The sequence below is a fragment of the Macaca fascicularis genome, chromosome 9, assembly GCF_037993035.2.
Source record: "Macaca fascicularis isolate 582-1 chromosome 9, T2T-MFA8v1.1".
NCBI lineage: Eukaryota > Metazoa > Chordata > Mammalia > Primates > Cercopithecidae > Macaca > Macaca fascicularis.
In genome coordinates this window covers 52,430,912-52,453,712 of record NC_088383.1, presented here as the reverse complement: position 1 = coordinate 52,453,712, position 22,801 = coordinate 52,430,912, and the positions used below count along the sequence as shown (strand labels likewise).

The window sequence follows — 22,801 nt, the reverse complement described above, 5'->3', positions numbered from 1 at the left end:
AATAGGGGGACCCCTGTTTCTATTAAAAAAAACAAAAAAACAAAAAACTAGTCAGGGGAGGTGGTGCACGCCTGTGGTCTCAGCTACTCAGGAGGTGAGGCAGGAGGACTGCCTGAGCCCAGGAGGTTGAGGCTGCAGTGAGCCATGATAGCGCCACTGCATTCCAGCCTCTAGCCTCCTGGGCAACTGTGAGACCTTGTCTCAAAAAAAAAAAAAAAAAAAAAAAAAAAAAAAAAAAAAAGATATACAGATGGAAAATAAGCACATGAAGAGATGCTCCACATCATATGTCATCAGATAAATGTAAAGTAAAACAACGAGATACTACTATGCACCTATTAGAAAGACCAGAATTGAAACACTGACAACACCATATGGTGGCGAGGATGTGGAGCAACAGGAACTCTCATTCATTGCTGGTGGGAATGCAAAATGGTACAGCCACATTGGAAGACAGTTTGGCAGGTTCCTACAAAGCTAATAAGCTAAACATACTCTTACAATATGATTCAGCAACTGCGTTACTTGTTATTTGTTTAAAGGTTGAAAACATGTCCCCATAAAAACCTGCACATAGATGTTTATTGCAGTTTTATTAATAATTGCCAAAATTTGGAAGCAACCCAGATGCCCTTCAATAGGTGAATGGATAAACTGTGGTTACATCCAGACAATGAAACATTATTCACTACTAAAAAGAAATGAGCTGTCAAGCCATAAAAAGTCATGGAAGAAACTTAAATGCATACTACTAAGTCAAAGAAGTCAATTTGAAAAGGCTACATGCTGTATGATTCCAACTATATGACATTCTGGAAAAAGCAAAACTATGGAGACAGTGAAAACATCAGTGGTTGCTAGGGGTTAGAGGGTAGGTAGGAAGAGATGAATAGTCAGCTTAGAGGATTTTTGGGGCAGTGAGACTGTTCTGTATCATACTATAACACTGGATGTCATCATACATTTGTCTAAACCCATAGAATGTACAAGAATGAACCCTAACGTAAACTATGGACTTTAGGTGATTATTTTGTGTCAACGTGGGTTCACTGGTTGTAACAAATGTACCACTGTGGTGGCAGATGTAGATAATGGAAAAAACTGTGCATGTGTGTGGGCAGGGGGACGTAAGGAAACTCCACGTACTTTCTGTTCAATTTTTCTGTGAACCTAAAATTGCTCTAAAAAATAAATTCTATTGAAAAAAGCAGAAATCATAAAGAAAAAAGATAGTCACAATAAAGTTAGTTTTTTATTCATCAAAAAGTACCACCAAAAATGGGAAAAGATAAACCACATTGGTCTTGATGGGAGAAGGTATCTGCAAACATTAAACCAACAAGAACTGGTATCCAGAATATGTGAAGCATCCCTAGGAACTGGTAAAAATTAATAAAAAGACTAGAGATAAATCATAACTACAGTTCATGCCTAAAGCCCACTAAATTGGCAAGAATTAATAAACCCGACAAAATTAAGTACTGTCAAGGATGCAAAATGAACTCACCCAGTGCTGGAAGGTGGTCCACTTTGGAAAGTTAAACATGCACACAACCGATTGCTCAGCATTTTTACTCCTGGAGAAATTCTGGCACACTTACAAGAGATGTTCACGACAACACTCATGTTAACAGCAAAAGCAAACCACAAAAATCTACACACAACCCAAACAGTTACCAGCAAGAGAATATAAAAACAAACTGGAAACAACCGAAGTATCTCCTACCAGTAGAATAAGTATAGTAGACATTCATACTGAAGGGGTTAAAATATGCCATTCTGGCATACTATTTAAATTAAAGACACATGAAAAACAGCAGGTACAAAAAGGTGACTGACCTTTGTGCTGTTTCTTAACAGCAGGAGATGGATTCCAGTGTGAAAGACACTATACTAGAAGGAAAGGCATCAAACATCTTTATCTTCAATGACAAGAAGTTTGAGACCAGGAGAACACTGTACAGACCTTGTTAAAATAACTATTTTTTAAGCCTCCCACAAAATATAGTCACATTTTCACAGTTTACTAGTCTTTGTCCAATTCAGTATTTAAGTAACTGACTCTACTTCTTTTGTTTTTTATTTCTTTATGAAGGCTCCTGCACCACATAAAATTTGTATTACATAGATTTATATGCTTTTCTCTTGTTAATCTATCCTATGCCAATTTAATCTTCAAGCCCAGCTGGGACCCTGAGAAGATGGGAAGGAGTTTTCCCCCTCCCTACCGTACAATGAAATACTATTCAATAATAAAAATTGACTAATTTTGAGAATAACATGAGTCAACCTCAGAAACACTGAATGAAAGAGAATATATAATGAAATAATAATGTATATAAATTCAAAACCAGGCAAAACAGTCTGTTGGGAGATACGTAACTGGGAAAACTATGAAGAAAAACAAGTAAAAACTATCACAAAAATTAGAGCATGACTATTATGGAGAGGGTGAGTGCAGGTGATCAAGAAGGGGCACAAGGGACCTGTCCCCGGTAATGCCCCATATTTTAACCTGAACAGCTGCGGCACTGCTGTTTTATTTTTAAAGTACACAGTTACATGTTATGTGTAATGTTCTGTCTTTATACTTTACAACAGAAATAAATTTATCACATTTTCATTTAACTTTTGATAATAAAATACTTTATTGGTACCATTTAATAAATGTCAAAAACATATAACATTTCCATTGCTTAGCTTCCATCTTTAAACTACAAGCTAGTTTAAAAACAAGAGGAACGAAAGTAAACTCATTTGATTCTCTCAAAAAACAAGCTGTAACTTACCTTTGCAAATAATTAAGTTCTCTCACTTTAAATATCATAATTCAATGGTCTTCATAATAAATAATTATAATAATACATAAAAGGAGACAGTGGCCTGAATTATTTTGCAAAGAACATTTCACACATCTTTAAAAAAATCACGGGCCGGGCGCGGTGGCTCAAGCCTGTAATCCCAGCACTTGGGGAGGCCGAGACGGGCGGATCACGAGGTCAGGAGATCGAAACCATCCTGGCTAACAAGGTGAAACCCCATCTCTACCAAAAAATACAAAAACCAGCCGGGCGAGGTGGCAGGCGCCTGTAGTCCCAGCTCTCGGGAGGTTGAGGCAGGAGAATGGAGTGAACCTGGGAGGCGGAGCTTGCAGTGAGCAGAGATCGCCCCACTGCACTCCAGCCTGGGCAACACAGTGAGACTCCGTATCAAAAAAAAAAAAAAAAAAAATCACTAAACCACAACTTAAAATCTGTAAGAATAATTGGGTAAGAGTTATTGTAATATTGAATTAATATAGCACCTAGAATTTTGAAATTTGTAATATTTCAGATTATATGATTTACTGAGAAAAAGAATAATGATTTTTCTTCAGTGAATTTTCAGTGGTTTTCAACATAGGTCTCTTTTAAAAGCCAAAGGTTAAAAAATTTATGCATACTAGGAATTGACCTGATGGTAACAGATCCATGTGTGATAAATAATGTAGTGCAGTCCTATGTGAATATAATTTCTTCTTCACTTTGTCTCATTAATTTATACCTCAGTTAAAACATTCTATATACAAGTGATATATTTCTATAAAACATTCCATATTTCAGATTTCCATTCAGACTATCTTCCCCTCCTCCCTTTTCTCAAATCAGAGTGATCTTGTGGCATACATTTGCTTTTTCTCTCCACAATGAAACTCTTTTTCAACTCAAAGTATTATAGTAATGCAAATACAAATGTAGCATATATTAATACATTAGAAAAAAGGATAGTAAATACATACGGATCCATGCCAAATGAGAAAATTGAAAGCAAAAACAAACAAAACCATGCTATACTCATCTATTCTGACCCACCATGGGAAGACCCTGATGTAGATGGCTAACATAAACTAATGTTCCCAGACACAGCTAGGATCCTGTACTCCAACATAATTAAATGCTCTGTTAAAAATGTTTCCATGTTCTTTTCTGTTTGTTCAAAATAGTTTACAGCAACTCTGACTACTAATCCTGAAAATGATAATGTAATAACATTATATTTTTAATCAAGCCATAGATTCTAACCTATTTTCTACTATTACCCATTTGCTTAAAAACAGACTTTCAGGGTGTAAGCAACAGTTAAGTTAAGGAGTTTTTATTTCTACCTTTCTCTTGATTGACTGATTGGGGATTTCAGATGTGTCAATTAATTATCCTCTACTTCAGTGGAAAAGGATTCTTTGAGCTATCAAATCAAGCAGGCTGACTCAGGGGTGGGCAGGTGAAGATACCTGTCCACACACTATGCTCATAACGCTCCATCTCCTCTGTAAGAATGTGCTGCTCTCCACCCAACAGCGGCCCAGCACATTCCATCTGCTCCACCTAGATGCAATCAGGACACCATGCCATCCCACACACAGTCAGAACATGGGCACCAGGTAGAACTAACTCAAAACAACTTTTGGGACAAATGTGAGATTTCAATTTGTCAATTATTCCATAGTGCAATATTCTCACAAAACAGAGATTTCATGTTGAAACATTTGCTTTTTCTTCTTACATCAAGTTGAATTGCTAAAGTAATGTCAGAAAGAATATGAAAAATAAACAAGTCTTTTCCAAAAGAGGCACTGCATCTGGAAGTAGAAGTAAGGCTAAATAAATAGTGCTGGTTTGTGGTTCACACAGTAACACATTAATTATGATTTCAACCAACAGCTTCGCTGTTTGTCCTGTATGCCTGTTTATGAAGATGCGTCTCTATTTCCTCCCTGAAGACCAGCATTCCCAGGTGGGAGTGAGAGGCCTCATTCATGGCTTTAGACTGGATGCACATGCGGTACTGCTCGGGGGGCAGCTCATCAGCACAGCGCTTTTCATGCCAGAGGTGGAAAAGACCAGGAACCGGAGTCCGAATCACAATGAGGTCACCATGTAAGTATTTTCGATAAAGATGAACATCTTCTCCACCCCAACCTTTCACTTCCATGTCAAATCCACCTGTAAGATCAAAACTGACACTATAAATATCTGCCTATTATTAGCCAGAGCACAGGGATATATATATATATAAATGTTTAAACGTTCTGCTTCAAAAGGGATGGGATGGTTCGGCACAAAGATAGCATGAGACACCTGGCATGGAGGAGTGACTTCCAATCACTGGAAGTTCAGTTTTGAGCTGACACTTGGACTCAAGGAGCTCAAGATTGGTTGTTGAGAGTATCAAAATGGGGTTAAATATTTAAGAACTTTGTAAATTTCACAGTCCTGTAGAAAATCTACAGAAAGTCAAAGGAGAAGAAAATACAAGTCACCTATAATCTCACCACCATTAAATTTTTATGTTTTCTTTTTGTTCTTTTAAGACAGGGTCTCACTCTGTCACCCAGACTGGAGTGCAGTAGTGTGATCATGGCTCACTGCAGCATCGACCTCCGTGGCTCAGGCGATCCTCCCGTCTCAGCCCCCTGAGCAGCTGGAACCACAGGCGCATGCCACCATACTCGGCTGTTTTTTTTTTTTTTTTTTGTGGAGATGTATCACCATGTTGCCCAGGCTGGTCTCGAACTCTGGGTTCAAGTGATCTGCCCACTTGGCCTCCCAAAGTGCTGGATTACAGGCTTTAGCCACTGAGACCAGCTACATTTTCTATCCTTTGAGACACATGCTTTTCTGGGCTATAGAAAAACTCCCCAGAGGGGAAAAAGAAGAAAGGGCCAAGCTGGAGATAGAAATTTGAGAATGGGTCCATAGATTATTTAAAGCTATAGGAATGAATGAAATTCCTGAAGGAATTTGGAAGGAAAACAGGCCTAGGTCTACACACTAAGAAATGCCAATTTCTAGAGATTAAATAGAGGTAGAGAAAGTCAGGAAAAGAGATTGAGAAGTGGCCCCAGGTGAGGGAGAAAATTCTGGAAAAGGTGCCATTGGAGTAGCCATGTGAAGAAAGTGTCTTGAGGAAGAAGTTGTCAAGTGTGTGCTATTCAGTGAAGAATTTAAAAAGAACTGACTGGACCTGGCAGCCTAAATGTTACTTATAAATTTACCCAGAACAATTTTGATAGAGTGATGGGGCAGAAGGCTAACTGGAGTGGGCAGACCCATAAAACGGGAGATGAAGTTGAGACTATTTTCAAGCCAGGTTCAAGCTAAACAACTAACGTTTTAAAGATGCAGGGAGAATGCAAACCACAGTTTTTTGAAGAGCTAGAAAACTGATTCTTAAAAACCTAGAAAAAAATTCTTTAATTAAGAGTGAGGCTTCCAAATTAATTCTATTTTTTTAGAGACAAGGTCTCTGTCACCCAGGCTGGAGTGAAGTAGGATGATTATAGCTCACTGTAACCTCAAATTCCTGGGCTTAAGCAATTCTCCTGCCTCAGCCTCCTGAGTAGCTAGAACTACAGGTGTGTGCCACCACACCTGGTCAATTACAAAAAAAATTTTGTAGAGACAGGCTTACACGATGTTGCCCAGGATGGTCTCAAACTCCTGGCCTTAAGCCCTTCTGTCTTGGCCTCTGAAAGCATTAAGACTACAAGTGTTAGTCACTATGCCCTGCCATCTGTTAAACAACTTTTTTTTTTTTTTTTTTTTTTTTTGAGCCTCCCAAGTAGCTGGGATTACAGGCATGCACCACCACGCTCAGCTAATTTTTGTATTTTTAGTAGAGATGGGTTTTTACCACGTTGGTCAGGGGTCTTGAACTCCTGACCTCAGGTGATTCACCCACTTTGGTCTCCCAAAGTGCTGGGATTACAGGCGTGAGTCACTGTGCCTGGCCCGTCAAATAATTTTTATTTTTCAGAGATGTGGTCTCACTCTGTTGCCCAGGCTGGAGTACAGAGGTATAATCATAGCTTATTGCAGCCTCCAACTCCTGGGCTCAAATGATCCTTCTGCCTCAGCCTCCTTAGTAAGTGGGACCACAAGTTCGAGCCACCATGCCTGGCTCCTGTCAAATAATTCTATCCCACTTAATTTCACATTAACAGGATGGACAATAATCCGGAGATCTCTGAAAAGTATTAAATAATCAGAGCTTTACTAAATGCTATGTCTGAGACATATCAGCTTTTCTTCCTTGTAGATATAAGCTCTTAGAAAATTAGAGATGGTACATATACTTAAAAGAAATGGGGCATTCCCAGTTTCTGGTCTGGCATGTCTGGGGCTAAGAAGTCATCACTCCATCCTAACAAGTCAAAAGCTGAACACTGAAAAATCAACAACTCCTCTTAGGTCTCTCACAGGGAAGTGAGGTCACAGGGTAAACCGCTGCCCTCAAAACTGGTGAGACAGATAGGCAGATACAAAGAATTCCAACTTACTGGAGCAGAAATCTCTGTGGGAACCAGTACCCAGGTAGGAGAACCCGAACTGTAATTGACAAATTGCTGGAGGCTCAGGGGAGGCAAGTCTGAGAGTTAAAAAACTCCAGGAGGACCCAGTCATATTGGGACCCCCATATTCATGTGAGTTTTACCTCTAGGAGCTCTGCCAGGTTCTCGATGGTGAAGATCAGAGAAAAATCTCTTAATGCGTCCAGCAGTGGGGAAGGGGAAAAGGTAATCATTTTAAAGTATGCCGCAGCATGTTGTCATTATTAACAAGGCCTGTCCTTAGAAGAAGTTATTTAACTAGAGCCTAACCTGCTGGGGTTTTATCAGTGCCTAACTGACTTGGAGGAAGAAATATACCCAACTCCAGCCCCTTCTAGTTATCCTGTCCAGGAGAGGAGGGGAGATTGAGAAGCATGTGTGAAGTTCAGAGTCTGGGATACAGGATCCCTAAGAGACTGAGACTCATGCGACTACAGAACACTTCCACTCCCTCCATACTTCACCACCACATCATCAAAGGCCTATTTATTGCAGTTCCTTTTACCCAGTATATCAAGTCCAACTTTCAACAGAAAACATGACAAGGTATACTAAAAGATAAGAAAAACACAGTATGAACAGACAGAGCATGTACCAGATCCAGATTCAGATACAGCAGGGATGTTGGAATTATCAGGCTGGGAATTTACAACAATTATGATTAATACGCTAAGGGCTCTAATGGAAACAGCAGATAACACACAAGATGCATAATATAAGCAGTGAGATGGAAATTCTAAGAAGGAATTTTAAAAAATGCTAGAGATCAAAAACACTGCAAAATAAATGAATGCCTTAGATGGGTTTATTAGTAGACCAGACTTAGCTGAAGAAACAATCTCTGAGCTTGAGGATATAACAATAAAAATTTCCAAAACAGAAAATCAAAGAAAAAGACTGAAAATGAAATGAACAAAATATCCAAGAACTGTGGGACAACTACAAAAGATGTAACATACACATAATGGGAATACCAGGAGGAAAGGAAACAGAGAAAGGAACAGAAACTCCAAATAAAGAGTCTAAGTTCCAAATAGGTACAGCTCTTTTTCACCCAGCCCACAGCAACAGGGTGGAAGCTCCACTTCCAGGTGTGGCCAGCTGAGAATACTGGGGGTCCTTCTGCCCCCACCCAGTGTCCTGCTCATTAGGACAGAGATGGTCACTCTGCTTAATGATAAGTATGTCACTGTCCCCATCCTCAGGGCAAAACCTCATGGATTTTTTTCCAAGGGGGAGAGGCAGTCCGTAAGAACAAACTGCTCCAAAGTTCTTCCCTAAGGAACTGACTTTATTTAAAATAGAATGTAGAGAAGTTCAGAGTTTAGAGAAGTTCCAGCCTCTTGAAAATAATGGAGATTTTGGTAGTAAGCAATTAAGAAGAGGCTGGTAACTCCAGGAGGGCAACAGCTAAACTGTAGGCCAGCTAATTTACTAGAGAGAACCACAGAGAGAGAGAGTAAGAATATATCTCCCAGGGTCTGAACAAATCTCAAAGACTTGCTGCAAAACTATCCCTGCAAAAGGGCCCAATTTAGTAGGGACAGATTATGGAGCAATTTATGACCCCAGAGCATTGTCAAAAACAAGACAGCACTTAGTGAACCGTCAGTGGAGTCTAATAGGAGTGACAGAGATGCTCAACAACATTAATCATAAGAAAAATTATAATCAGAGTCACAACCAATACCACATCCACTATCATGGGTGATACTAGAAACAAAAAGACAGATAACAACATGTATTAATGAGGATGTGGGGAAACTGGAACCCTTAAAACACTGCTGGTGGGAATGTAAAATGACGTAGCCACTTTGGAAAACGGTGTGGCAATTTCTCAAAAGGTCAAACACAGGGTTACCGTATTACCCAGCAACTCTACTCCTAGATATATGTCCAAGAGAATTGAAAATCTATGTCCACTCAAAAAGTTAAACATAAATGTTCACAGCAGCAGTATTTATAATAGCCAAAAAGCAGAAACAACTCAAATGCATATAAACTGACAAATGGAGAAACAAAATGTGGTATAACCACACAATAGAACATTTTCTATAAAAAGGAATGAAGTACCTAACACATGTCACAACATGGAAGAACTTTGAAAACATTATGTAAGGGAAAGAAGCCAGTCATAAAAGGCCACATGTTGTATAATTTGCTTTCTATTAAATTCCCAGAAGAGGCAAATCTATAGGAAGTAGACTTGTAGATGCCTAGGTTTGGGGGAAAAGAGGGTTGGTGGGATATGAGGAGTGATTGTTAATGGGTATGGGGTTTCTTTTTGGTGTTATAATGCTCTAAATTTGATGGTGGTGATAGCTACATGACTCGGTTAACTGTACATTTTAAATTGGTAAATTTTATGATATGTAAATTATATCTCAATAAAATTGTCATAAAAGAGATAAGGAACTCAAAGCATTTAACATACTGCTGAAAAAAATGTACGCAAATCTATTTTTGAGGAATAGTGAAATGCTTCTTGCTTAACTAAGCCAGAAATCAAGGAAAAGAGCATCAGTTTAATTTAATGCCCCTTTTATTGTTATTTCCTGATTTTCCATTATTCACGTGTTACAGTGATAAGGAGACAAGGTGGGGGGGATTTCCAAAACAAAAGGTTGATTATAAAAACGAACGTGATATGGACCTAGAATGTATATAAAATATATTCTATGACTTGTATGCTGTAGAAAGGCAGCTAGCCCTAAATGAATCAAAAGACATGGAATTAGGTTTCAGCCTGCTTTATTAAACTATTCTTTGACACTTTATTTTTTGATGGGTAAGACTGAAGCCGGGGGCTGGGCATGGTGGCTCATGCCTGTAATCCCAGCACTTTGGGAGGCCAAGGTGGGCAGATCGTTTGAGCCCAGGAGTTCAAGACCAGCCTAGGCAATAAAGTGAAACTCCACCTCTACAAAACAAATACAAAAATTAACTGGGTGTGGTGGCGCATGCCTGTGGTCACAGCTACTTAGGGACTGAGGTGAGAGGATCGCTTGAGCCTGGGAGACAGAGGCTGCAGTGAGCCAAGATCGCGCCACTGCACTTCAGCCTGGACAACAGAGGAGCACCCTGTCTCAAAAAAAAAAAAAAAAAAAAAAGAAAGAAAGAAAGACTGAAGCTGGCATGGAGGATGGTTAGAACAAATTATTCATGGGCCATCTTTAGACTTAGGAGAATGCACGACTAAGGTGTGATTCCAAGACGCTAACTCCAATCAGTGCTAGAGAGAGCAGGTCTTCTTTCATTTGTATTAAATACTGGGATTTTGTGTAACAGTTCACTAGACAAGTAAAGGAGGTTTCATCTCAAAAAAGTGTGAAAGTCCTTGGTTTAGACAACCAAGATTACTTCCAACTGTAACAACCCATGGGCAGAACAGTAAAGTTATAGAGAAAGCTTTTGTAAGAGTACTCTAAACAACTGCAAATACAGGCAACAAGTTAAACAGATATTTTTAAAAACAAGTGTTTTGATTTTAAAAGCACAATATTATACTTTATCTTTATGACCTTTTTTCCTAGTCAAAACATTAATTATAAACTTACTTTGCCTTTTGTATATCCAGTTTCTCTTTTTAGCTAACCTTAGACACTCATAATTTAGTAGGAAAACAGATCTGAGAACTTTTAGCAAAATACCATTAAGCCTGGAATAAATAAAGTCCTATCCTTAAATGTAAAGTATACTTACCAATGCTCAGGAAATCTGATCGATACTGACAAGTCATTCCAAAGCCAAAATCTCGCCAAAAGCCAGAATCCTTTTTATGAACCTTAGTTAAAAAAAAAAAAATCAATTTAATTCCATAAGAAGCAGAAGAAGTTTTAATCAATGATGAAACAAATTATTTTCTAATGTATACTTTTTTTCCTGTCATTTGTGACTAAGGATCACATGCACTTATGTTATTAAATCTTTACAAAACAAATAAAAATAGAACTCAAAGCCTGTACAAGGTGCAAGCTGAGGTTACTAATAATTAGTGCGGTGCCTGACTTCAAGGGGCTTACATTCTAGGACAACAGTTGCATAAACAAACTGTAACACACATGATCAGCCTTACACAGTAGACCTTTTCTGGTGCCTACCCAGCATCCATTCCCCCAGCCCCCTTCCTATTGGTACAGTTTTGTTCTGGTAATTACCTGGCCCTGGGCAGCCCATGAATTCTGGGAAGCTGCTGTCACCAGTAGATTCAGAGTGGGCCATGAGTCTCTATACTAGTGAGAGAGTCTCACCCCACTTACCATAGGAACTGGCTCACTAATAGGTATTTGAAAAAAGTCAGGCCAAGTAGGTAAACCAGGGGGGTTGTTGGGAACTTTGGAAAACAAAGCTCCCTCGTTCTTCTAAGAGACTCCCTAGAAAGGACACTTGGTCATAGGGCAGGGTCAGCAAACGATGGCCTCTGGCTAAATCTGGCCTGCTGCCTGCTTTTGTAAATAATTTTAGCGGAACATAGTTGTGTTGATCTGTTTACAAATTGTCTATGGGTGCTTTCACAGTGCAGTGGCAGAGTTGAATAGTTGCAGCAGAACTGTATGGCCTATAAAGATTAAAATATTTCTTATCTGGCTCTCTACAGAAAACATTTGTTGACCTCTAGTGCAGGATGCAGCTATGAAGCTTGGAACTGCCAAAGTCCTTTTCTACCATGTGAGAAACCAGCTTTAATATGAAGCTGTCACCACTGAAGTCTAAGTAGAGAAAGAAATTTAAAACCAGGGCATTGATGACACTGAGTCCTTGGAATCACTTCTACTTACAAGTTGAAGCCTGATAAACCTCTTATTTTATTCATACTTTCAACAAGTGTTTGATCTTTTGGATATGGTTCTAGTAACTGGGGCTTAGCAGTGAACAGAGGTGACAAAGTCCCTGCCTTCAAAGCACCTTTGTTTGGGTGGGAAAATAGTAAATAAATAAATATACATTTTAGGTGGTGATACATGCTACAAAGAGGCAACAGCTATAACTAGGGATGGAAAGTTGCTAGTGTATGCTACTGTGGTATGTACAGAAAGCAAAATAGTGTATGGATGTGGAATGTGGAAAAGATTTAGGTCAGAGACTTCACAGAAGTCCGCAAGTGATTGAATGGGCAGGAGTAGGGAGTGAAGGAGAAGGATCAACCAAGACAATAGCAGGTTTCTGTCCTGAACAGTGAGTATGTAATGGTGAGTGAAGGAGAAGGATCGACCAAGATGACAGCAGGATTCTGTGCTGAACAGTGGGTATGTAATGGTGCCATCACCAAGATGAAGCCCAGGGGAAGGGGAAGCCCAGAGAGGAACAACATGGAGTTGGTTCTGGCCATAATGAATCTGAGTGATCTGTATGGCCCCTACACAGAAATTCCTGCAGATAGCAGGAATATCAAGGTCTGTAGAGGGGACAGATTTTGAGAAGAGTGGGCACAGTCTGAAACTGCTGCTGTACAGAATAGGAGACTCAACAGGAAAACATAGAATGAACCAGGCAGCCCTGAGGGCTCAGTTCAGACTGGAGCTGATGGATGAGGTTGGCATTTTTCTTTTCCATTTGTTTTTCTTTGAGCTGAGGGGGAGAACTTCTTCCCCTTCTAGAATGTAAAGCTCCCTGAGGGGAGGACTTGTGGATTCTGTTAATTGCTCTATTCCTAGTACCTAGAACAATGCTAGGCACATGGCAAGCTTTCAATAAATACATGTTGAATAAAATATATAGAGAGACAAAACTTTAGTGGCAAAATTATGACTAGACTCTATTATTATTATTTTGAGATAGAGTCTCACTCTGTTGCCCAGACTGGACTGCAGTGGCACAATCTTGGCTCACTACAACCTCTGCCTCCTGGGTTCAAGCGATTTCCGTGCCTCAGTCTGCTAAACAGCTGGGATTACAGGTGTGTGCCACCACACCCGGCTAATTTTGGTATTTATAGTAGTGACGGGGTTTCACTATGTTGGCCAGGCTGGTATCGAACTCTTGCCCTCTGGTGATCCACCCGCCTCGGCTTCCCAGAGTGCTGGGATTACACATGTAAGCCACCACTCCTGTCTCTAATATTCTTATCTCTTTGTTAAAATATAACTGTGATACAAAGTATTAAAAAGCAAAACACCCACTTTGACATCTCTACATCATGCCAATTCTGATTTTATAAGTACTATAACTTTGTAACTTAGTTTCTCTAAAAATTCTTCAAATATTATCAGACTTGGAGAAAGGAATCATTGGTTTTGTTTGATTTTTAAAGCAACACATTTTCACAGAGGAAAGTAGAAGGAAACTCAAATTGTCCATAATCCTCATTGTTAATATTTTCTTGCACTGTTTTATCTGGCCTCCTAAGCCTGTGGGAGATGCAGTTATCCACACATAACCTAGATACCTAAGCCTTGGCCTCTCACAGAATGCCAGATCCCTGAAGCCAACTAGCAACTTGGCACCTCCCCTTAGATGTCTGATAAACAACACATGCCTACTATGGCTCCAGTTGAATCCTGATCTCTCCTCTCCCATTCCTTTCCTTTGCTCATTTCCTACATCTAATCCAACAGCAAGCTCTGTCAGCCCTATCTCTGAATCATATCCAAACCTTTCTCCGTAACTGTAATACACTGTCGCTCAAGCCACAATCATCTTCACTTGTCTACTGTGAAAGCCTAAACTGGCTGCTGCCAGCCAGAGTAACACACAATCCATTCTCCCTGCAAAGGCTTTCCAACACACTTAGCATAAAATCCCAACACCTTCCAGAGGCTTAACAAGCTCTACATGCCCTGGCCCAGCTATATGACCCTCACCGGCTGTGCTCCAAATACCCTAGGAAACCCAGTAGCTGTTCTTTCTGCCTGAAACCACTATCCCCCAATCATAGCCTAGCTGGTTCTTTCCTGTTCTTTGGACAGCTCTGCTCAGCTTCATCTCAGAAATGCCTTTCTGATCAAACAAGTCACAGAAACCACGGAGTCAGTCTTGGCAACTCAGTCTGTTTTAATGATTCACATGGCACGTATTATCTGATTTTACTTTCTGTCACCTCCTAATAAATAAAGGTCCTCATGAGCAATAGCCATATCTGTTAGGGTCTAGATGTCAGGGTGCCAGTGGTGGATAATGCCTGGCATCAAAGGGACCCTCAATATTTGATGAATTAATATAACAGAGGCAGTGTGTGCAGTGGACAGGAGTAGAGGCTGTGGAGCCACATCACCCGGGCTCCTGGGCCTACCCAGGCCAGTGTGCACTTGGGACAGGCACTCGACTGCAGCACAGCTGTGACAAAGGGGGCAGTAATAGTACGTACCTCAGAGGTTGTTAGGAGGATTAAATGAATTAATGTGTAGGCAAAACAGAACAAGTACCCTCCACATAGTAAAGGGTTCATAAAAATATTAGCTATTATCATCATTCAAATGTTACCTAAAATATAGATAAGCTATTTCCCACTTTTTAGCTTTACAGTTTTCTCTACATTTACATTGCTGTATTTACATTTCACATTTTCCTTGATATGCAATATCCACCACAGAATGCACCAGAATTCAATTTATCCTTTTATTATTAGTTTTGCTTGCTTTTAATGTTATCAATTTATGCATATTACTATCATGTAGCTTGATTATTTCCCCACGAGAGACTGCTGGGAGTGGAAATTACTGGATCGGAGGGATGAATCTGTTTAGAACTTGACCCAGAGAACTGGCCTGAATCCCCAACAGAAGCGATGGAGGAGCTCCCATCCCCCAGCCTTGCTCGCATGGCTTTCCTTTTTAAAAGCAGTGACCTAACAGCAGAAAAAAAGCATTATACTGCTGTTTTAATTAATTCCTAGTAAGGCTGACTATTTAAATGTGGTGAAACTAGAACTTGAAGTGCTTAAACTGAAGTTGCTATGCAACACCTAGAATGAATCGGCATTCAAATCATTCTTCTCCTACAACCCTCCAAGCCAGGCAAGAATATTAGCATGCTTTGGCCGGGTGGGGTGGCTCACGCCTATAATCCCAACACTTTGGGAGGCCGAGGCCAGCAGAGCACAAGGTCAGGAGTTAGAGACCAGTCTGGCCAACATGGTGAAACCCCGTCTCTACTAAAAAGACAAAAATTAGCCGGGTGTGGTGGTGTGCGAATATAATCCCAGCTACTTGGGAGGCTGAGGCAGGAGAAACCCGAAGGCAGAGTTTGCAGTGAGCTGAGATCGCGCCACTGCACTCCAGGCTGGGCAACAAGAGCGAAACTCCGTCTCCAAAAAAAAAAAAGTATTAGCAAGCTTTTACATTCCCTTCACACTTATATGCTGACTTTATTTACCTCTTCTTGTTTGCTTTCAATTAATGTATAACCTTTTATTTTGGAATAATATCACTCGGTTAAGGTGTCTGCTGGGTTTCTCCTTTGAAAAGTTTGTTTTTTCTTTCCATACTATATTCTTTGAAAGTGGGTCCCCTAGTTCCATCTACTGGAAGAGGGAGTATCTACATAAGTTATTTGGAATTCTGTAAGGAAGATTTGTCTTTTCTTTCTTATCTAGTCTAGTCATTTAATATTTATCTGCTCATTCACTTACTCATTTATATCTGTATAGACTCATGGCTATTTATTTGATGCTTTGGGTTATAATCCAGGTCATTGTTCAGGTTGTTCCAGTTTGGGCACTGGGAGCTCTTTCTGTTGGCTCCTGCCCCCTTTGACACACTCCCTCTGTCTTTTTGTTGAGTGCTTTCTAACTTTCTGGCGCTGTAAGATGCTCCAGGGTCTTCTTGTATATTTTTTGCCTGTGCCCTGGAATCAACCATTTCTCCGTGGACCTCTGGCTCCTTTGATTGGAGAACAGTATTGGAAACTAAGATTTGGAAGCTGAGTGTGCTTGTTACTATTAGGGTGTCACTGGTTCTAGGCCCTTTCAGCTGACAGTTAGGTAATACACACATAAGTATACCATGCACATAACCCTCTGACATCTTAATCCCAAATTGCTATTAATTGCCTTTTTATTATGTCAACTATTTACACTATTACATCAACAATGTTTAGACTTAATTTTTTTGTTGTTCACTACTATTTATTCTCAAGTCCTCCTCTCTCAATGTATACATTTATCATTTTGCTGGACTTGATTAAAAAGATCTGTGAGAAATAAATTCTGAGTCCTTGAAAGCTCAAAAATGTCTATTTTATCCTAAAATAGTAGGTCAAGTATTAATTCTAGAATCAAAGTTACTTTTCCTCAGGATTTTCATAGTATTGCTTTATTGTTTTCTAACACCAGTGTTGTCAAAAAGAAGGCGAATGTCAATCTGATTGTTACTCCTTTGTGAACAAGCTGGGTTTAGATATTTTTAGTGTCTCTGGAAGCTATTAAAATTGTTCCTTTACTGTTGTTCTCCAAACACCAGAAGATTTGTTTCTGCTTAGCTCTGGAAACTTTTCTTCCATTTCCTCCACTCAATATTCTCTCTTTTCTGAACTCCTATTGATAATTTGGGAGCTTCTGGCTTGATTCTCCTTGTCTCAATTTTTCTCTCATGTTGTCTCGTGAACTTTACGTGTTCAGTTGGCTTGTCTTCCAGTTTACAAATTTGGCTTACCTGTAACCATTCTGCTATTCAGACCATTTACTGATTTTTAAAATATTTTCACAATTCCCAAGTTCTGATTTTTTAAAGCAACAAATCCTGTTTTATGAACTTAACATTTTCTCTAATCTCCCTAAAGATATATTTTAAAATTACTTTCTGTCTGTATTCACACACTCATGTGTTAATTTTTCTGTGTATTAACACTTGGTCCCTCTTTCACACTATTGTTTTTCCTCAAATGTTTGGTTAGTCTTGGTTAATTGCTACTCATTTTTGTTTCAAGTGTTGTTCGGAAGTCCACGGCTGTTAGCTAAGATTAAAATGGCCTATCTCCAGTCACAGTCAAGGAGGGGAGAACAGGGTCTCAGGGGAAATGTGCTAACAGAAGCTCACTTTTGTAGTCTAGGGGCTCCCTAGCCACCCTGACCAGCCTCTCCAGCCCCAGGGACCACACGCACTGCTTTAGACTGAGGGTCAATCCCTGTGATGCCTGCTACTCAGCACACCTAGAGAAGCATGTTTACTCCAGGCTCCCTCCATTCTGTCTGCCATGAGCTCAGAGGATGCAAAGCAGCCCCATCTTCACTCACTGTTCTCTTGAACACGTTCTAGTCTGTTCTCTCCTCCAGAAATCTTATGCTGCTATCATCTTACAGAAAGTTCTCAAAACTTATGGCTGCTAACACCTTCTCTCATTTTCCAGTACTAATGTACTCTTTTCTTTAGAATAATTCACTGTCAGATATGGCAGATGTGGGTGCTCAGTTTGCCATTTTGAACCTATTTATATTTATATTCATAATACTGGCCTAGAGATAAGATAGAGGGGTGTGTGTGTGTGTGTGTGTCTGTGTGTACTATGCCAAGTGTTGATATCAGGATAATGGTGGCCTCATAAAATATGTTAAGTACATCATATGGTGCTAATATTACCTGCTCTTTGAGAGTTTGGAAAAGCTCATAAATTAAAACATTGTATTTATGTACCTACAGGGTAACTTTTTGATAACTGTTTTTTAAATGGCTCTTAATTTCTTCAGAGCTTCCACCTCTTTTGTTTTGTTTTTTTGAGAAGGAGTCTCGCTCTGTTGCCCAGGCTGGAGTGCAGTGGTGTGATCTTGGCTCACTGCAACTTCCGCCTCCCAGGTTCAAGCGATTCTTTTGCCTCAGTCTCCCGAGTAGGTAGACTACAGGCTCGTGCCACCATGCCTGGCTAATTTTTGTATTTTTAATAGAGACAGAGTTTCACCATATTGGCCAGGCTGGTCTCGAACTCCTGACCTTGTGATCTGCCTGCCTTGGCCTCCCAAAGTGCTGGGATTATAGGCGTGAGCTACCATGCCCGGCCCACTTCCACCTCTTTTATTCATAAAATACTAACATGAACTTAGCCTGTGTTCATATTTTATAAATTTTCAAATCTTTCATTTTATTTAGAATTTAGAAAACTTACCCTATAAAATTGATTTATCTCAATGTTTTCACTTTCTAATTTCCAATGTTTTCCTTTTTACCCAAAATGTGTCTACCTTACGATTAAATTTTTTGTACATAAACATAAGCTTCTATATTTCTCAATCTATTTTTGTTTTAACTTCTGCCTTTATCTTTACTGCTTTCCTTGAAGTTATTTTTCTTTTTTTTTTAAACATCTTAAAGTGACTTCTTAATCATTTCTACTTTTTCTTAGTATTAACAATAAAGGATTACGCTAAAAGCAATTTGGTATTCTGGACTTGATTCTGAAACAGAAAAGGACGTTAGTAGAAAAACTGGTGTAATCCTAATAAATCTGTAGTGTACTTGTAGTAACTTACCAATATTAATTTCTTCACTTTGACAAATGCACCATGGTTACATAAGATGTTAGCATTAGAGGAAACTGGGTGAAGTATGGAACTCTCTGTACTATCTTTGCAACTTCTCTAAATCTAAATTATTACAAAATAATGTTTATTTAAACATTTTAAAAAGCTTATATAAGCTTAGCTTTGGCAATAACTGTAAGTTTTGATATATGGCATTTATATTCCATGACTTTCCAAGTAATTTACCAGAGTATACTATTTCCTCTTATTTAGCAGAGTAGATTTGTATTTCTAGTTAGTAGGGTTTTTAAAATCAAATTTTTAGTATTAGTAAAAATAAGCTGGCAGAAATGACTGTACAATTTCCACATTCTGGGACATGAGGTTTTCCTTTATGACCTAAACTCTGCTCCCCTTACACTTAATTCTGAAGCAATAAATGTGAAAAGCATTTTATTGGTGGTATAAAGAGAAACTATGGAAATGTGTTTACAATAACTACAGTTTTTCTTTAACACTTGGCTCATGGGAATACAGTTTTTTACTGAAACTTTGTTTTCTACTTACACAGCAAACATCTAGAAAAGATCTTTAGAGTCTTTCATAACTGAAAATGTGAAAGTCTCACCAGCTGCTGCTCCACAGGTGGTGGCACTTCCTGGTTGGCATAAACAATGGCAGGATTGTAAAGACTGAACACCACAGGGTAAAACACCTTCTTACCTACAAATTAAAATATAGGTTTGTAACATACAAAGAAGTTATGAAGAACTGTTCCTTGTTGCAATATCTATTAAGTTTTATCAAAGTCTTTCTTATAAGATGATTTTATCTATATTTTTAAATATTCAGGCTACAGAACATCATGTTAATTTGATGAATATGATGATTTTGTAACATATCAGTAGGTTAACTACAACCTTACAAAAGAACAGAGGAAAAAACAAACTAAAGGGTGCTTCACATTTATTCCTTTTGACTTTGGGGAGATGTGTATTCATTACCTGAGTCATTTATTACTCATTATTTCATCTAATCAGTAGTAATAAATGTAGATTAACCTCTGATAATCACTATGAAACTTAGAAATGTCTGTTAAATCCACCCTTCAAAAATGAATCATTAGAAAAAGTAAATTCAAAAAATACTGTACAATGAATAGACATGCAGAGAATAATTAAAATATAGAAAAAATCTGAACCAAAATCTGGAAAAGTCAGGAAGATAAGGATTAAAATTACCTGATATAATAGCCCTTGGAGAAGACCCTGTCATCAGCATTCAAACTGACTGATCTAAAAGGATCATAAAGGCTAACTAGCCCATCTCCCTCAGTAGAGTATGGCTGGCTTCAATCAGATGTGATCACATGAAGTGTTCAGTGATTGTCAGGAAGTGTGGGAGTAACATGGCAACCTTTTTATTACAAGATCCCTAGCAGATGTTCATTCTACCGTTGTTCAAATACATTTAGGGATGGGGAGCTCAATTTTCCAGAGGCAAATCTATTTCTGGATATAAAATATTTCTTTTAAACTAAGCAAATATGTCTCCTTCAACTTTCACATTTTGCATTTCATGCTGTAAAATAAACCTAACCTTCATTTATTCATTAGGTTCAGAGAGTTCCTGAAAACTCTCTCTAACCTAATTAATAAGAAGGCAATCATTTGCATATGAATAGTTCCACAAAAAAAAAATTTGCTATTAGATTCTTTAAAAATTTTTTATTTTTATTTTTTGGGACGGAGTCTTGCTCTGTTGCCCAGGCTGGCGATCTCAGCTCATTGCAACCTCCGCCTCCCAGGTTCAAGCAATTCTTCTGCCTGAGCCTCGAGAGTAACTGGGATTACAGGAGCAAGCCACCACGCCAGGCAAATTGTGTATTTTTAACAGAGATGGGGTTTCACCATGTTGGCCAGGCTGGTCTCGAACTCCTGACCTCAGTTGATCCGCCTGCCTCGGCCTCCCAAAGTGCTGGGTTTATAGGCATGAGCCACCACACCTGGCCTCTTTAATACTTTTAATTCTTTTAAATGAGCTAAAAAGCATTTAGCTACTGTGCCCAGCCAAAAATTTTATTTTTAAAGATGAGGTCTCGCTATGTTGCCTAGGCTGGTCTTGAACTCCTGCGCACAAGTGCTCCTCCTGTCTCAGACTCCCAAGGTGCTGGGATTAAGGTGTGAGCTACTGTGCTCAGCAGCGGCCCCACAATGTTTTTCTAATTGACTAATAAAAATGGTGTACAACATGATGTTTTGCTACATTCATATATTGTGAAATGACTAAATCAAGCTAATAACCATATCCATCACCTCACATAATTAACATGTTTTTTTTTGGTGGTAAGAACATTTTTTTTAATGTTACTGGCTTAGCAATTTGTAAGTATACAATATATTAACTATAGTCACGTTTGTATAATAGATTTCCTGAACTTACTCATCCTGCTGAGATTAATGCTTTTTTTTTTTTTTTTTTTGAGATGGAGTGTCGCCCTGTCATCCAGGCTGGAGTGCAGTGGTGCGATCTCGGCTCACTGCAAGCTCCGTCCCCTCGGCTCATGCCATTTTCCTGCCTCAGCCTCCTGAGTAGCTGGGACTACAGGCGCCCACCACCACGCCCGGCTAACTTTTTTTGTATTTTTAGTAGAGACGGGGTTTCACCATGTTAGCCAGGATGGTCTCGATCTCCTGACCTCATGATCCACCCGCCTCAGCCTCCCAAAGTGGTGGGATTACAGGCGGTGAGCCACTGCGCCTGGCCTCTTTAATACTTTTAATTTTTTAAAATGAACTAAAAAGCATTTAAAATTTGATTTAAAAAAAGTCATCTTCTCATTAATTTTTTTTTTTTTTTTTTTTTTTGAGACGGAGTCTCACTCTGTCACCAGGCTGGAGTGCAGTGGCGCGATCTTGGCTTACTGCAACCTCTGCCTCCTAGGTTCAAGCAATTCTTCTGCTCAACCTCCTGAGTAGCTGGGACTACAGGCGTGTGCCACCATGCCTAGCTAATTTTTGTATTTTTAGTAGAGACGGGGTTTCACCATGTTGGTCAGGATGGTCTCAATCTCTTGACCTCATGATCCACCCGCCTCAGCCTCCCGAAGTGCTGGGATTACAGGCAAGAGCCACTGCACCCAGCTATCTCATTAATTTTCAAAAAATATCTACAACTTAAAGCAAAATATAGTAAAACACCTCAAAATGCAGTTTGGAGACCAAGCACTATCTGCATCTAGAATTCCATGTGAGTGTGTGTGCACACATGCATGGGGGTATGTTTGCATGTGTGGACACTATATGCCCAAAGCTGAGTGCTTCAGACTCACACACATCTCCATACCATCTGCTTAGCTCTTTTTCGACCTGCATTGCTCCTGCCTCATCAATTTGTAGATATCCTGTTCCTCTGCATTTCTTTATTTGACTTCAAATGTAGTCACTGGAAGTTGGACCCAAGAGAACAAAGGATATGAATTTCAAAGGGTCAAATTTTCAATTTCCTATTTAGTATTCCAGTTACATTATGCCTAATATAACTTAAAAAAAATACTGGGGTTTAACTGAAACTTCTCCCTCAAAATCACTTGATTCAAACTATAGGACATGCCGACACTGTTCTAAATTCTATAGTCAGCTCATCTACCAACATTTTACGCACCTGGCTCAGCATTTAACCGGCAGCTGTTAAGGAATTCGGCTGAGAAATAGATATCAACATCACAGAAAAACATCAAGACCTCTCCCTTGTCCCAAGCTCGGGCACCCACATTTAGTCCTCGTCCACGATTAAATTCTTCATTCAATGAGACCAAGGTGTAATTGTGAAAATTAGACTCACTATGAGGAAAGCACACACAACAAATGATAAGTCCCACTTAAAGTTACCAATTTTCTTCCTTCAACACAGCTTACAAAATATGTTTTACACTTCAAATATTTGATTATATTGGTTCTACATTCACACAGGGAAAGAAAATCCCAGCTTCATGTGTATGATTATCATCAGGGAGAGATATTCACCAAATGCCCACATTTGAGGCA

The 22,801-nt window shown here is 39.2% G+C and overlaps 1 protein-coding gene across 7 annotated transcripts in view; it reads right to left on the bottom strand.

Moving 5' to 3' along the window:
* Window positions 1–2,623: 2,623 nt before the first annotated feature.
* Window positions 2,624–22,801, bottom strand: part of CSGALNACT2 (chondroitin sulfate N-acetylgalactosaminyltransferase 2) — a 45,837-nt gene continuing 25,659 nt past the window's right edge. For 3 of the 7 annotated variants that reach the window (XM_074001493.1, XM_005565039.5, XM_074001495.1), the window contains 4 exons: window positions 22,419–22,597; window positions 19,384–19,478; window positions 11,072–11,153; window positions 2,624–4,982 (listed from right to left, as the gene is read on the bottom strand). In XM_074001493.1, the coding sequence (XP_073857594.1) occupies window positions 4,690–4,982; window positions 11,072–11,153; window positions 19,384–19,478; window positions 22,419–22,597 (649 nt within the window). In that variant the 3' untranslated portion in view covers window positions 2,624–4,689. Of the gene's footprint in view, window positions 4,983–11,071; window positions 11,154–19,383; window positions 19,479–22,418; window positions 22,598–22,801 lie in introns of those variants that run through there. The other 4 variants (XR_010577938.2, XR_012417629.1, XM_065520592.2 and 1 more) reach the window with 4 other exon arrangements.